This window comes from Kryptolebias marmoratus, linkage group LG16 (assembly GCF_001649575.2).
Source record: "Kryptolebias marmoratus isolate JLee-2015 linkage group LG16, ASM164957v2, whole genome shotgun sequence".
In the NCBI taxonomy this organism is placed as follows: domain Eukaryota; kingdom Metazoa; phylum Chordata; class Actinopteri; order Cyprinodontiformes; family Rivulidae; genus Kryptolebias; species Kryptolebias marmoratus.
The window spans coordinates 4,331,326-4,347,030 of record NC_051445.1 but is presented as its reverse complement, the minus strand read 5'-3'; the positions used below and the strand labels follow the sequence as shown (position 1 = coordinate 4,347,030).

The 15,705-nt window shown below is 37.0% G+C and overlaps 1 protein-coding gene across 1 annotated transcript in view; it reads right to left on the bottom strand.

Annotated features, from left to right (window-relative positions):
• si:ch211-113g11.6 (uncharacterized protein LOC559008 homolog) overlaps window positions 1-15,705 on the bottom strand; it is a 37,484-nt gene that overhangs the window by 7,210 nt on the left and 14,569 nt on the right. The window contains exons 4-10 of the mRNA XM_017428557.3: window positions 12,192-12,287; window positions 11,795-11,900; window positions 9,127-9,234; window positions 8,041-8,180; window positions 6,309-6,487; window positions 4,152-4,260; window positions 3,719-3,929 (exon numbers count right to left, since the gene is read on the bottom strand). Coding sequence (XP_017284046.1) covers window positions 3,719-3,929; window positions 4,152-4,260; window positions 6,309-6,487; window positions 8,041-8,180; window positions 9,127-9,234; window positions 11,795-11,900; window positions 12,192-12,287 — 949 coding nt within the window. The remainder of the gene's footprint in view (window positions 1-3,718; window positions 3,930-4,151; window positions 4,261-6,308; window positions 6,488-8,040; window positions 8,181-9,126; window positions 9,235-11,794; window positions 11,901-12,191; window positions 12,288-15,705) is intronic.

The window sequence follows — 15,705 nt, the reverse complement described above, 5'->3', positions numbered from 1 at the left end:
ATTAGACAGGCAGCTTCTTGCTGTCACTTTGTTTTCATTTGTCCTCAAACTGCTTGTCTTTTTTTCACAAGCTTCTTTTTTCATCCTCTGTTGTCAAAGATAGTATTCGCCCTTATATCCAGTTTGTTTTCATATGTTTCTAAAATCCTTTCTGCTGCTATTTTCAGCTCTTTTATCAAAACATGGTTTCAGCAAAAAGAGGAAAAAAAGGGTGACAATGCTGCACTATATGACATCTGCTGAGTGAATCTGTTTTTAGCTATATTTATCCAGGCAAAAGTTGCTGATGGAACATATTCTCTTCCAGTGAAGATCATCCTCACTATCTCTTTACACGTGTACAATTAAAGGAACTTATTTGGACAAAAAGCCAAAGGGCAATTTTCCTCAGGTTTGATTCAAACTTCATATTTTTGCTAACAAGATCCTTTTTTCTCCACTATGATTTACTTCCTCTGGTTAATTTTTTTCCTTCCTTTTTTTTGTTTTGTTTATTGCTAGCCTTTAAACCAAAGTCTCGTTGAATGCCTCAGTGTGCAGAAAGAAAATAAAAAAGCTCCGGATCTCAAACATAAAGGCAGCTTTGTCCATTTTGTCCATCCCTGAGGGGAGCTTTCTGGTGTACCACTACCAGAACTGAAAAACAAGCAGCTTTACACTTGTTGCGGTCAATATGTCTCAGAGTTACTAAAGAAAAATGAATCTCTTCATATAGTCTGTAGTTTATTCCCTCTCCAACAAACCACTGATAAATATACTAACTCTTCCAGTTTTTCTACCTGCACTCAACATGTTGAAGTTATCCTTCTTTATCACTTTATTTAAAATGGCTTTTTAGGGCTCACTGACAGGCATTTGGTTTCTTTTTTTTTTTTCTAATGCATGTATTCCTATAGCTCTGTATGCCCAACTATCAATAGACTTAAGCTCCTATTAGATAAATCTGCAATGTACCTTTTTTTTTTTTAGCTATTCCAAATTTGTGTGTTATTGTTGTTGTGCTGCAACACATCAAAATGAGTTCACAAGTTTATTGAAAGTTAAGGAAGTGTGGATGGGAGATTGAGTCAATATGAAGGTTAAATCTCATCTGAGGAGTCTAATGGTTGGGAAGGAGACTCTCAGCAGGGGGTTCTGTCTTGCTGAGCAAACATTCTGGCCAGCTTAGGACCCCCCAGAAGAGAGGATGAAGGATGAAAGCGGTGAGAAAGTATGAAGTACTGGACTGAACTGTGCAGAGATAGATTAGAATCAGACTTTGTGGACTGGACCTGCTCTGTATGGCCCTCTGGAGAATCTTCGCTGAAGGTGAGATGATCTCAAAGGAGTTCAGTTTTGTAAGTGAGAAGAGATGGAACGGAATGAGGAGGATGAGAGAGATGAAAAGAGGTGTAGATGAAGGATGAGGGGAAGGGAAGAATGGGGTAGGAATTGGAGGACGAATGGGATGAAAAGGGTTGTGGGAGGAATGAAATGAAATATTAAAGGACTGGGAAAAGGAATTGGATGAAACAGGGGATGGGGATGAATAAAGGTGAAATAGGGTAGGGATGGGGTAAACTTTTTGTTTTTAGTCAAAGTTCTAACAAATTTGCTGAATTTTTCCACCAAGGAGGACCAGTTTCCTCAATCTGCCAAAAAAACATCTTTTTCATCAAAGGAAATATTCATCTGATTGGTTTAGACTCCTTAAATGGATGTAGATTCTCAGACAAGTTGTTTCTCTGATTCACTCACTCAAGACTGTCTTATTTTGAAAAGGAAGCGTCTCTGCATCATTTGCACAAATACAAGAGCTTCTTTCAAATTAATTATGTAGATTGATTAGACTGACTTGGATCCAGCTGTGAATATTTATAGCGTGTGCTCTGGAATGAAAACGATGCAATATCAAACAGGAGGAAAATAAAATGCTTTTGTAACACTTATCTACAGATTGCAATACTTTACTTATGTACAGAAAAATTAAGCATTTTTTTTAAATTGTGGAACCCTTGATTTCCAGTTCAACTTTGTCCTCCTAGCTTCAGACATCAGTGTGTCAAACTGCTCTACTTTTTTTTAGGCCACCACAAAGAGCCATGGCTGTTCATATCTTTCCCTTTCCTTCTTATTAGTGACACAGTTAGAAAAACCCACAGAGAGAGACCATCAACCTGTCTTCTTTAACCTTATTTTCTGTCCATTAGAAATATACCTAACCCAGAAAGCCTTGATAAGTGACAAGCATAGAGCCACTGTAGCAATGAGAAAGATAACACTCATCTCATGGTGAACTTCGGGGTGGCAAGACACTCAAACATACGGTGCGTAAGCATACGACTTGTGGTGGTTGCCATGGTAATGTCCCTGAGGCTCATCGCAATATTTAGACTAACTGCTTTGAGCGACAGCTGTGGCTCAGAGTTACTGCCTTGATCAAATAGAAGCAATGTTGTGAAGGCCGAGAATCCGTAGAGCCGCGAGTGAGCTGAAGAAATACTGACCTTGTATCATGTTCGAAAAGCCTCCTATTTCTCCCACTATCTAGTACATAAACTGCAGATTTAGCTCCATAATGCCTGTAATGTTTGAGGTTAATTTGTTATTTGTTTTTTTCTTGCACTGTTGCAGCTGATAGAGCACTAATACGCAGTCTACAGTCTCACTTGTCCTGTTGTGCAAATACTGTTGATCAGATAGAGAAAATTGGATTTTCCTCAAGCTACAAGAAAATAAGCAGGTGCAGATAATTTAGTGGTATAACTAAAATGTTTCATTGAACCTCTTTGAAAGACTGGACCTGCTTTCAGCTGCAAAATGCATTTTTGGCCAAAGAGACAATTTACATTTTGTGTATCTCTACAGGGTCTGAAGTCTCTCCTGAGCTCATTCGCTATTTTGTTTGGTTTTAGCAACTAAATCAAATCTTTTTTTTTATAAACAGCATTTGCAAACCAGCTGAGGATAAAAATAAATGTGAAAGAGAGATAATTAATATTTTACCCAAGCTTGTACATTTTTTTTGTTATTGTTAAAAAAATCTATCTAAAAGAAAAAATATATTCCAAATTTTCTTGTTAGCAAAGTGTCATAAAAATGGGCATTTCTGATTACTACAGCTGTGACACTAATTGTTTCAATAAAAGACAACTCCTAGAACTAAATTTAACAATTTCTGTGACTAAGGTCAACACACAAGATTAACAAAGCCACTCCATTAACTTACACTGACCAAAATTGAAGCCAAAGTGTCTATTGTTTGAGCACCGCCATATTGGATGTGGGGCTACAAATGTCTCAGCTACAGACCCTGTCAACTCACTATCAGCCTGTCATGTTGACAGTCACAGTAACATGACACTCTTTTAAGCCTCAAATTGTATGTCTAAATGTATAAAAAAAATGCAGCAGCAAGGTAAACACTACATATATCAACAAAAATTAAGACCTGAAAAAGAATAATCTTAAGTGTAGTTTTCTATCAGGTGAATCTCTCTTGTATTTACGTGTTAAGACAGGAATTAAAAATTGTAGGGCAGCCAGCCAACTTTTTTATGGCTTCAACATTCGTCTTCTATGTCTTGTCTCTGCTTGTAATATACCACATTTCAATGAGCCAATACCACCCAATAATACAAACATGATGGTATTATGTTGCTCAGGAGAGAGAAAAAGATTCACATAAAGAACCTATTAATGCCAAATCAAATACTTGTAGATTTATGCAAACACATACCTGTTCCGAGGTATAGGACGCTGTAGTGCTCATCATTGACTGCGAGGACAATATCTGCCACCGTGTGTGTGATTTGGTCATCTGTGGGAAGGTCAAGTGGAGCCACACCAACAGGACGGATCACATCCTCAATTTCTGGGTGGTATCTGATCACCCCAAGGTTTTTGATGTTGTTTTGACTTTCAGCTGCTGAGGGGCTCTTGCGGGCACACTGAGGAGAGAAGTGGCAAAATTTACTCCCATCAGGACGGACTCTTGAATGAGTAAGACATCCTTGGACAAAGAGCTCAAAATTGCTTGTCTTTTATTAACTCATCCCTTTTCAAAAATAGCAATTCAGTCTTTTTGTCTCTAAATTACAGGCTGACTCACGCATTTGCACATTTTTTTTCAGCATCGTGACACAGAGAGAAAACAAAAAGGATTTTCTTACCATGCCAGGGCGACTGCCAATGAATGGACTACTGTAGCCTTTCAGTTTTGAAGTAGAGAAGGCTTGGTCAATATCTTCAATAGAATAGGCACAAATCACTGTTCTACCCCTGAAACAGTGATGATAAAAGAACAAATACACCTTTGAAGTAAACAAGGCAAGCATTATAAGGAAAAAAGAAACATGCAAAAGAAAATTCTCAACTCTGAGACAGTAATTAGTACCTAAAATCTGGGGACATCTGTGTTTGAAGCTAATATTTTAATTACTTCTATTAATTATAGTACAAATTCAGAATAACCTTTGAGGAAAACATTGTGTATAATTAGTAACCTTTTTTTTTCTTTTAATTTCTTAGTGTTTTTAAGACTTGTTTAGAAGGGCAGTACAACAACTTGGAAGAATATTAAAGCAAAACAGTTTAACTTGAATTTAAATTTGTTTGAATTGTTGACTTTGCCTGTGTTTGTAGTTTGAAAAGCAATTGAAGAAACCCACCATAATCACTTTGTGTTTTGAGATGTGGAAGATGTAAAGTGATATCATCACCTTCAGACTTCAAACACAATTGTTTATCTCAGCTCAAACATAACTATGAAAACTGCAGATAGGTTCATTAATAGTTGCAAATTTTGCTCAAGCTGAAGATTATAATGCAGATTGTTTTTCACCTACACTTACCCACTTCAGGTATACCTTGTTAGTACCAGGTTGGACCTCCTTTTACTTTCAGAATGGCCTAGATTTTTGTATGGCATAGATTCAACAAGGTATTGGAAATATTCCTCAGAGATTTTTGTTAAAATTGACATGATAGCCTCACACAGTTGCTTGAACTATATCATCTGGGATTCCATGATGATAATCTCCCAGTCCACCACATCCCAAAGATGCTTTATTGGACTGAGATCTGGTGGCTGTGGAGCCCACTGGGGTCCAGTGAATCCACACTCATCAGACAAGGTAAAGTTTTTCCAATCTCCTATTGTCCAATTTTACGTCTTTTTTGAACTGTAGCCTCAGTTTCCTGCTCTTAGTTGACAGGAATTACACCTTGTGTGGTTTTCTGTTTCTGTAGCCCTTCTGCTTCAATGCTGGACATGCTGTGCATTCAGAGATGGTATTCTGACCTTGGTTGTAACGTGTGGTTATTTGAGCTGCTGTTACCTTTCTATAACCTTGAACTAGTCTGACCATTTTCCTCTGACCTCTGATATCAACAAGGCATTTTCATCTACACAACTGCTGCTCACTGATTTATTTATCTTTTTGACTATTCTCTATAAACTGTAGAGATGGTTGTGTATGAAATCCTAGTACATTCACACTTTCTGAAACACTCACAAGCTTGTCTGGCACCAACAAGCACGCCACATTCAAAGGCACTTAACTGCTTTTTCTTCCCTATTGTGATTCTCGATTTGAACTTTAGCAAATCATCCTTACCATGTCCAGATGCCTCAATGTACTAAGTTGCTGCCATGTGATTGGCTGATTAACTATTTGTGTTAACAAACATTTGAACAGGGGGACCTGTGTAATCGTGTAATTTTTACATTTTTTTCTTTTTCCGAACACGTTTAAATTGTTTAAAGTGGCCTGGAGCTCTGTTTAAAATGTCACCAGGTAAAAAGGTGGAGTATATCCTGTAGAGATGACACGAACACCAAAACACCAAAACAAGATGCAAATGCCAGGGATGCTCAATCAAACAAACACCAGCTCATCCAACAGACGTGTTTTTGGACTATAGAAGAAAACTTTAGTAGCTGAAGGAAATCTACTCAGTCACAGAAGGAGCATATGAGTTACACACACAAAGGTTGTGTGCCAAAGATTTTAACAATAGACCATATTTTTATAAGACAATGGTGCTTACATTGTCCCAGCTGATATAACTGGAACAATATTTATTTATTCAAAATAAGACTTAAACATTACTTAATCTGAGTCAAAATTCAAGTTCAATAAAAAGCTCACAATGTTAAAATACTTTGTTTTTAAATTCAAAAGAATTTCATGTATGTTGGGTGTGTTTTGTAAGTATTCTGCGGGTGGACAAGAGTCACATATGTATATATAATATCACTGAAGATGCATATTTTTGCTATCCAAGCTGTTGGGTGTACTTCTAGGGCTTATATGTTAAAACCTCACCATGCATTGGAAAACAGGCCATACATGACCCCTGCCCTCTTGTCCTGAGCTGTCAGCACCACAGCCTGCTTCATGTTGTTGTACTGCTGCTGAGTGTTTCCGGCACCACACATCACTCGTGCCTTCATGAAGGTGGTCCAGGAGTCTGTCAGCAGAGCTTTGATTCCTCCTTCATCCACCTGAAAAAACAAACAAACAAACAAACAAAAAAATCAGGAGGGCTGTTGCAACAAAGTCATACAAGGGCAGTGAGGTTCCCAAACTCCTTGAGACTCCTGCTTGGTGTTTTGCTGCCAAGACACAGTTTTGTCTTTAAACCCATGCTGTGAAGAAGAATCCCCATTTTGAAAATGAAATAAAATTTTCCATCTTCCTTTCAAAACTTTGATATCAAAATTGGTCCAAGATTTTTATAAAGACTGGGATGTGGAAGCTAGATTTTGTGCTCTTAAACATATCAAAATCCACTATTTTCACATTCTGTTTTGAAAACCAAGCAGCATAACTTGCAGCTATGCAGGTTCAAGCTCAGGTTGAGTCAGGAAGTTCAGACAGCATAAAACCAAATCTTTCATGCAGGTTTGTTTGCTGTAGCCACCCCTGCAGAAAGGAGCAGGCGAAAGATCAACTTGTGTTTAAAATACTTTTTATCAGCTATAAAATCTCCAAAGCTCTAATATCGCTTCCAATGACCTTCACAGCTTATATCACCTTATACTGGAAAATTTACATTATGGGAAAATACAACATATAATATATGGAGTAATATGAATTTACTGCAATTTTCAGATATACAGCATGTAATATAAATATCTCAGGAGAATTAATTTCATCTTTAGAGACCAAAACAAAACCAGGTATATGTTTTACTTCTTTGATGATGATTGTAATTTTGATCTGAACCTTATTTATGTGTTAAACACACTGGGGCAAAAAGACACTGTCTTCTTGTGTACCTCTCAGAGAGTAGGCTATGAAGGACAAACAAAAAGATCTTAGTTAGCAAACAAAATTATTCCACAAATGGCTGAATAAGTCATTCATCACCTCATATAAACACTCCTCTTTAACCTTTTTCGTTCCATCTGACTTCATTGATTTGAGAATAAATGAGAGGATGAGTCGTGAATCACACAGAGCAGCAGGTGTTTTGCCTTTCACAGCTAATCAGAAAACACCTCATCTGACTTTGCTGATTGCAAAGTTTCATGAAAGGAAACATCCTCACAAGTTTGTTCCCAAAGCAAAGCAGAAGCACTCTGAAGCCCTACAGCACAAGATTCAATTTAGATTAATTTACAGCATATAAAAAATGTTTTCGTTTAATATACAGTACCACACCGTGTGTGGTGTTGACATTTCACTTGTCAAAACACTATATTCTAGAAGAGCGCTGCATTGTCTTTCTGCTGCAGGAGCTCCTGTTGTTTAATTCTGGGTTTTCTTTTGAGCTTTTTCTGTCAAAACACTGAGTCTCAGAAGATTTTTCCATGATAGTCTGAATGCTTAACTGCATAAATAATTTATGCTATTACCTTTGGCACATCTCACAATGCTAGTAAAAGAGTTGTTTACACTGAGAAGCAGCTGATTAGGCTTCCTAAACCCCAACTGATGCTAAGACTCCAAACACATGATAAAGGGGAAATTGAAGCATTTTAAAAGGAGCCTGCAGCATAACAAAACTTTGAAGGTTTGAGAGGCTCTCTGCATTTTCAAGCTGAATTTTTACCGTGCAGATGCGACCAATCCGGGCTCTGTATGGCTCCTCATCCACCCTGGCTGTCTTGTTGAACTCAGTAAAAAAGAAGTAGATCTCCTCCTTCAGTTTTTGTGAGGATGGGATTATAGCTGCACCAGCGAACTGTGGATCTAAAGACAATATTGAAATACATTCACTAAAATTGTACCAACTTTCTAAGACTGAGTTGTCCCTAAAATTCATCTCAATTAGAATAAGTAAAACTATCCATAATATGATATCATTACATCAAGTCTGAGTTCTAATTTTAATTAAAGACACTGCATGTCTTGAAGGAAAACATGTGACCTGCCACCTTTCATGGCAGAGCTTTAATTTAAGATGGCTGCCAGAATCACATCATGCAAGATGTACTAATTCTGAAATATGTGATGAGAATGATTTTCAGCCACTACCAAATAAGCTTAAACTCATTACCTGTGATTTTGGCTCCAAATGTCAGTCAGTTGTAGATGTAGATGTAATGATTACTTTGAGAGTTTCAATTAAATGAGTCCAGTAGTTCATGAAGTATTTTGCTAACAGACTGATTCCAATAGTTAATGTCAACGTTTTACTAACAAATCTTACGTAATTAGTTTGTGCTCAAAGTATGTGTTGTAAATGGTTTTCAGCTACTACCACACTATATTTTAGTACAATATCTGTATTAATTGCTGAGTTATAGTCATTTTTGTGTTTGATCAAGTATCTTGCTGTGGTGGATGGGATTGACTCCAAAATTTAATCAGTTCTAGATGTACAACCAATGATTCCTTTCTGAGTGTTTCATTAAAATCTGTCCTGTGGTTCATGAGCTATTTTGCTAATGCTACATAAATGAACACACACACTCAGACACTTGGCGGTGGATGATAAAAAGAACACTGATGATCAACAGGAGCATAAACTCAGTGGAAAGGTTTCTGCCAGCAACTGTGCGTACACCTACATGTTCTTTTTTCTCATAGGAGTGATAGTAGATGATTTACAGAGAGTACCACCCACCATCTCCATATGCAATTATTTTTTTCTAAACCTGTGTGGCTTCTGCGTGACTCCCCTCCTCCTACTCACTCAGCAGCCAAACGTTCTCTGTCTTCAGGAGTTTCTGTGAGCCAAATGTTCGCCGGATCGAGCCAGCGTGACCTCCCACCGACGACATAGCAGAATACAGACTCCCATCTGAGACAGCCAGGAGAAAAAGACAGAAAGAGACAGCGAGAAAAAAAAGGGAGAGCTCACTTGACTGATCAGTACAAGGTTGGGAAAGGGGGTGGGGGTGGGGGGATGAAGTGACACAAGAAGGGAAATGACTGAGGCTAGAGGACAGGGTGATACAGAAAGGAGAGCATTAAACATAGAGTAGAAAGGAAGGACAAAATAAAAGAGACCCAGGAGGACAAATATAAAAAGGAATATAAGAAATAAGGGAAAGGAAGTAGATCAGGAGCAAAGAAGACATGAAAGCAGAGAAGCTCACTGAATAAATGAGCAGCTATCAGTCTCCATATTCTTAGAGCCCAACTCGGAGCTTTGTCTCCATAGCAATGCAAAGGAGGAAGCATCTGAAATCATGGCAGTAACATCCTAATCAGGGCTGATCGCTATTTGAATGCTGCTCAGCTTAAGCAAAGGCCCGGCTCATTGCATCCACAATCATTCCCCATCTGGAAGAGCACCCTGCAGCGAAAACCAAACCCTCGCTGATTTGAGTGCCTCTTCAAACAACTCATCTGCATTACATGGTGGAAGAAACAGACATTTTTTGTGTCCCTCTTCATGCACTGTGACTGCTAAAGGTCACTTTAATTAGAAACATCTCTATTTAGTTAATGTGACATGCTGCTTAATAACTACACAGTTAGGAGTTTCATTTCCTGTGGCGTGCACCATGGCGTTTGCGGTCCCATTTGTCAGACTTGAAGCTATGGAATTACACCACCCGAAGTTTGCCTTTTTTCAGTTTGCAAAAGGAATACATAATGTTCAATTTGAAGACCACACAGTCCTGCCCATTCAATGTGACTGTTCTGAGTAAAAGGAAATCTAAAATACTGTAATATTTCTTCCAAAGAGTCAAGGAAAAAAACAAGAGTAGACATGCCATATTTATTTCAAAGGTCTGCAGATGTTGAATTCTGCTCAGGATCTGAGTTTTTTAAGAAAAATATTTACACTTTCAATTTAAAAATGTGGAGTTATCAGTTCAAAACCAACCTAAACCTTTCTTCTGTGTTTAGGAAAATATGCCCAATTCTGTTTTGGTCAAAGTTCTTATAACAACAAATCCGATTAAAAACTACCCTAAGATGAGTTGTTTTTATAATGTGCCACAACCCATGGTGATGATGGTGAATCCACCTCTGTTACATTTACATGAATGGTTTATAAAGAAACAACGGTGGAATAACAATGTTAAGAGTTAATAAGTGTTTTTCCATCTGCAAATAAAAGTACTGTTCTGGTGTTTCATTTTTTTCTTGTTCTCTTGTCCAGCTAAAGTAAAGCACACTCGAGAAATGGTAAAAGGGGGATTCTTGGGGGAATCAAAGTGTGCATTAATATTCATATTGTAAAATAAATCAAGCTGTTTTATTCTAATCTTATGTATTTAAATATTTGTGTCGAAAAAAAACATATTTGGTTGATGTGTCTTAAAATTTTAAAGACCGTTGACATTAAAATCAGACAACTACATGTCAGAGTTTATAAATTCTACAAAAAAATCTAATCTGCCTCTGTAAATCTATAAAATTCAGGACTGACTCTGAAATAATGTAAGGTACTTCAGATAAAATCAGTTTCTCCACTCTTTGATATGAACAGAGGGAGACTGTTAAAGGCAGATCACTTCTGGGCACCTAGAAGTGTCGCTCTACTGCTCCTGACAGAAATGAGATAACTTTATATAAAATTTTGAAGGTGGTGTTACTCCTGAATAAGACATGTACCAAAGTGACAGCATTTGGAATTGATTGTAAGACTCCTAAAGTTGCAAAACTCATACAAAGTTTGAAACTTCAATTGAACAGTTTAACTACTATTAACTGGGAGTTGTCAGTAAGTGTGTCAGTTCAAATATACAGACAGTGGACAATTTCAGGCAGAGTATCCAGCAAGAAACAGAGGGAAGAGTTTTCTTTATAAATGTTCAAAGAGTTCTGGGTAAATTATTTATACACAAGTATCTGTCTTTTAAAACTTTCCTCATTTCTTGTTTTTATAAATGCATATTTGATGTATGTTTGGTTTAGTATTGTTGAGAGTTTAATAAAGTAATTAAAATATTTTTGGCCTCAGATCATTTGGTGTAACAACAAGGTGTTGTTGCTCTGATCTATTTAAAGCAATTTTATTGTTCAACAGCCTTGTCTGCTCATTGCAGTAATACAGTATACAAAGGTTTTGCTGTAGTTGAGCAACTAGAGTCTGCAACACAAACATGTAATCTGTCATTAATAGGATCATAGACTAGCTTAAAGGTGAGACTATGACATTGTTTTCAAAAGTTTATGTTTAGGCTGTCCACACAAAAACATATTGCTCTCAGAGAAATATTTTTTTTCACTTTGAAACCAGATCTCAAAAAACATTTTTTGGGGCTCCTAAAGTGCCAATTCTGTATTGATGCAAGAAAAAATCCCCCCAAAAAACATTTGCATACTTACAAAACACTTTTCCTCTGTGGACAGGACCTTAGACTTTTTCTAGAGGTGTGTATTTTCCTTCTTGTTTTTATTACCTGCAGGTAAGTTGATGAACTTTTGTGAAGGGTAGGGTGGAGAAATGTCAGAGGGGGAAGCTATCTGCCCAGCCCCCTGGACATCTGTCAGCATTGAGTCATTTACCTGCAGGAGGAGAGAGGAAGATATGAGAGTCTGTTCAAGGCCTTCTTATTACTTATTTCACCCTGCACTCACTCGATAAGCTTCAATTTATCTGTGTAGGATCATATTCATTACTTAGTAAATTGTTTTTTGAGGGAATTAATAACTAGAAACTTTTATTCTACCAGCAAAGAAATAAGTGAGGAAATAGATCAATGGTTATTGAGATTGCTGAGTTTCTAGGAGAAAACACTTAACAGAGGCTGAAAGAGAGGCGTGCATGCTCAGAGAAACTTGTCTGGAGATATTTACCAGCATCCAGCATCTGGGGCTTCCAGCATTTGTCCCACATGCGATGAATGTGTCATTTACTTTCTGAAGGACAGTGATGAAATTATCACACTCCATCTGTGAGAGAAAAAGGAATGTCAGTGAGACAAAAAAACAGGGGGAACAAAGACAGAAAATGATGCAAAAGAGAATGGAGAGGAAGGCACAGATTTTCTGATGGATTAAAGATTAAAAGAGAGAAGAGAGGATATGTGAAAGAGGGATTAGAGGGAAAGAGAGACAAAACAAAACGAGAAGCCTACCAAGGGACTCAAACAAACAGAGGAAGATGGAATCGAGGGATGAGGAAACAAAGCTGGAGCACAACATAAAAGAGATTACTGACGACAAAAAAAAGGCTTGCTGAAAGAAGGAGATTGGGAGCCATCCATGCTTGTGACATTTTTGGCAGACAGCACACAAAAGGCTTAGACCTGCAGTACAATGCTGCTATACTGCATAAGCATAACTTATTCATCAGGTAAAGATCTGTAATGTTACTAGAGGGAGGAGAAAAGTAAATATGAAGTGAAACTTCAGAAAATAAACTCTTAATTGAGGTCATAGTTTGGTGAAATGTGTTTAAATGTGTTTTTATTTTCCTTTCCTTGTAGAAAGAAGTTATATCATAAGTTCAGATGGGCATCTGGTGACAATGAAAGGGCCTTACAAAAATTCAAAAACCAGGAGTAAGTAAGTGTGTGTAGGTGTGTATGTGGGCAGTGAGATAGGCGGTTGTGTGGGCAGGGATTTTATTTTATTTAGCTTCTTTGCTGCAAGTATGCACATTTGTATCCTCAAGAGAAACAATTTGTGTTCAGGCATGTTTGTGCTATGATTTTTGTAAAGTACATGATATGTTGCCCATGGAGAAATGCATGACTAAGGTTAAAGCAAGTGAGCTGTAATGGCAAGGCTTTGGGTGAGTTTGAAACAGATATTTGCTTTCTAGCAGAAAAACAGATAATTGTATTGTTATGGCTTGTTTGGGTCATTGGTAGACATCAAATCATAATATGTGGAAGTTTAATATGTTTTATGTTGTTGCAAAGAAATGCATGAATTGTATTTACATACTGTAACTGTTTTTTTTATTATTATTAGACCATTATAAAGCAGGTCATGGGTTATTGATTATGTAGCTGTTTAGCTATGTCTTTTTGCAGGAGCACAGCTTTTTTCACCATATACTGTAGATCTAAAGTTACTGCTATTTAAATTAACTGCAGCAACAGTCTTCCCTAAATCATTATTGGTGCCAACTTGGCTAATGCTGCTTAGCTGTGTCAGCCATCTTGAGTTGTTTGACTTCAAAAGTTAATTATTTGTAGATGTAAACCCAATAATAACTTTCTGAAAGTTTTATCAAAACTTGTCTAGTGGTTTATTAGATAGTTTGGTAAAAGACAAACAGGGCTGATGCCAGCAGTTATTTTAAAGTTTTAAGGAAATAATTTTCACAATGAGTAATAAGTATTTGTTATAAATGTCTCTTGGCTACAACCACACCAAACCTTAGCATAATATCTGTAGAATTGACTGAATTGTAGCCATTTTTGTGTTATCTACAGTCAGTTGGGTGTGATGACCATCTTAGATTGGGTTGGCTCCAAAAGTTAATCAGTTGTAGATGTACATCTGCAAATTTTATTAAAATTCATCAAGTGTTTCATAAAATATTTTGGTAACGGATATGTACATACACACACAAACAAAAACCTTTGCCTTTCAATGGTGGGCAATAATAATTGTTGTATTTCAGTAAAGGTATTTGGTGTTTGGTGTTAATTTTTAAAATGATCCAAATCAAAACGGAAAAGTCGAATCTACTTTCAGAATGCTAACTTCTTTCCCAGGCATGCACCAGTTCTGTCCTCATGTCAGAATTTATAAACTTGTCAGTATTACTCTCTTCAATTAACAAGCCTATCTTTAAGAGCAGAAAGTTTTTCTGTTGCAGAAGACGCCCAAGTGAGATTTGATTGAGTCATGTAGACTTGTCGGATTAAAGTAATATTAGCTTTCCTCTTCCTGTGTTGTATTGTTATCCTTGGCTTTTGGACACCATGTGCATTCCAGATAAATTTATGCTGAGGTGGATGTTGAGTTCAAAACATGCTACTTGTAAATTACCAAACTACCTGCTGTTAACCTCAAACTCCATCTCATGTCAGGAGTGACGTTTTCCACCAAATCTGTGGTTGCATGTCCATGCGCTGTCTTAACAGGATCACTGGTTTTACTTTTTATTTTATTTATGTATTTATTTATTTATTGCTCCCTCAAAATGTGAAGATTATGAGCATCAGGGAGTTTCTCTGGCTCATTTGATCAAAATGTTCTCAATAAAAACATAAGCACATGACATGGGTCTTCAAGACATGTCAAATGTTGAAAGCCTCCACTGATCATATTTAAGTAAACTGTATTCACAACACAGCCATAAATGAGTGTTTATTCCTTTAAAAACTGAGCAAAAAAATGTTGGCCCTTTATGGAAAGTCTTTTTAATAACTGAGCAGATTGTTGTTGTTTTTTCTGTCATAAATTTAAGTTTAAAAACTGAATTTGTAAAAACTGTGTTCATTTTTCAAGCTGTCTTCAAGATTTGTGCTTGAAAGGTTTCAACAAAAAGCTGGGAAAGGATTACAGCTGGGCTGCCTTGCAATAACTTCTGCATTTCTTGTGTTCAATGAAGCAAGCCTGGAATTTTTTTTAATACTCTATCAAGTAATACTGCATAAGCTGCAGTGAAGGTCAGTACACATTGGCAGTGGGTAGATTACAAGTTTGCATTTAAAAAAAAGATGTGGGTGATCAGTTCTCATTGCCCACCTCTGACAGACTGTCGCTGTGATAATTCTGCAGCCTTGAGATGACACAGCTGTCACAGTGACTGGAGCTGCAGTAAAGGCTGTCTTCTTCTTGGTATGGTAGTGACATAGTCATTTTTCAAAAGCTTGAACCATACAGTTGTGTGCGTGTGTAGTGAGCATTTTCCTTGGCTGGAAATAGTAATAAAAGGTCATATATTTATCAGCATTTCTGGTGTGGATAACATTTTAATCTTGGATAATAAAATTAAACCACGGCAGCAACTGGAGTGTGAAAAATAACCAAATCCAGCTTCAACCTTAACTGCTACATTCAGGCTGAATGGCAGAAACAATCTGCCAATGATACCATCACTTATTAACCTTTTACAGGTATTAAAATCCATCAGATACATTAAGGAGCATGATATCATAAGTCATATCAGTCTCCAGTGAGCTTCCCTTGGTCATAGGTCTACAATAACTGGACTGACGATAAAATAACTGTTCATATGTGCAGAGGGAAGCAGACGTTATTGCAAGAGAGTGAAAATGGGTGAATAATGAAGTAGTAAACCCCCAAGGCACCAAAACAAAAAGACTACCCACTTTTCACAACAGAAGAGGATTCAGACACCCGTAAAGTGTTTAATTTTATATATATATATATATATATATATATA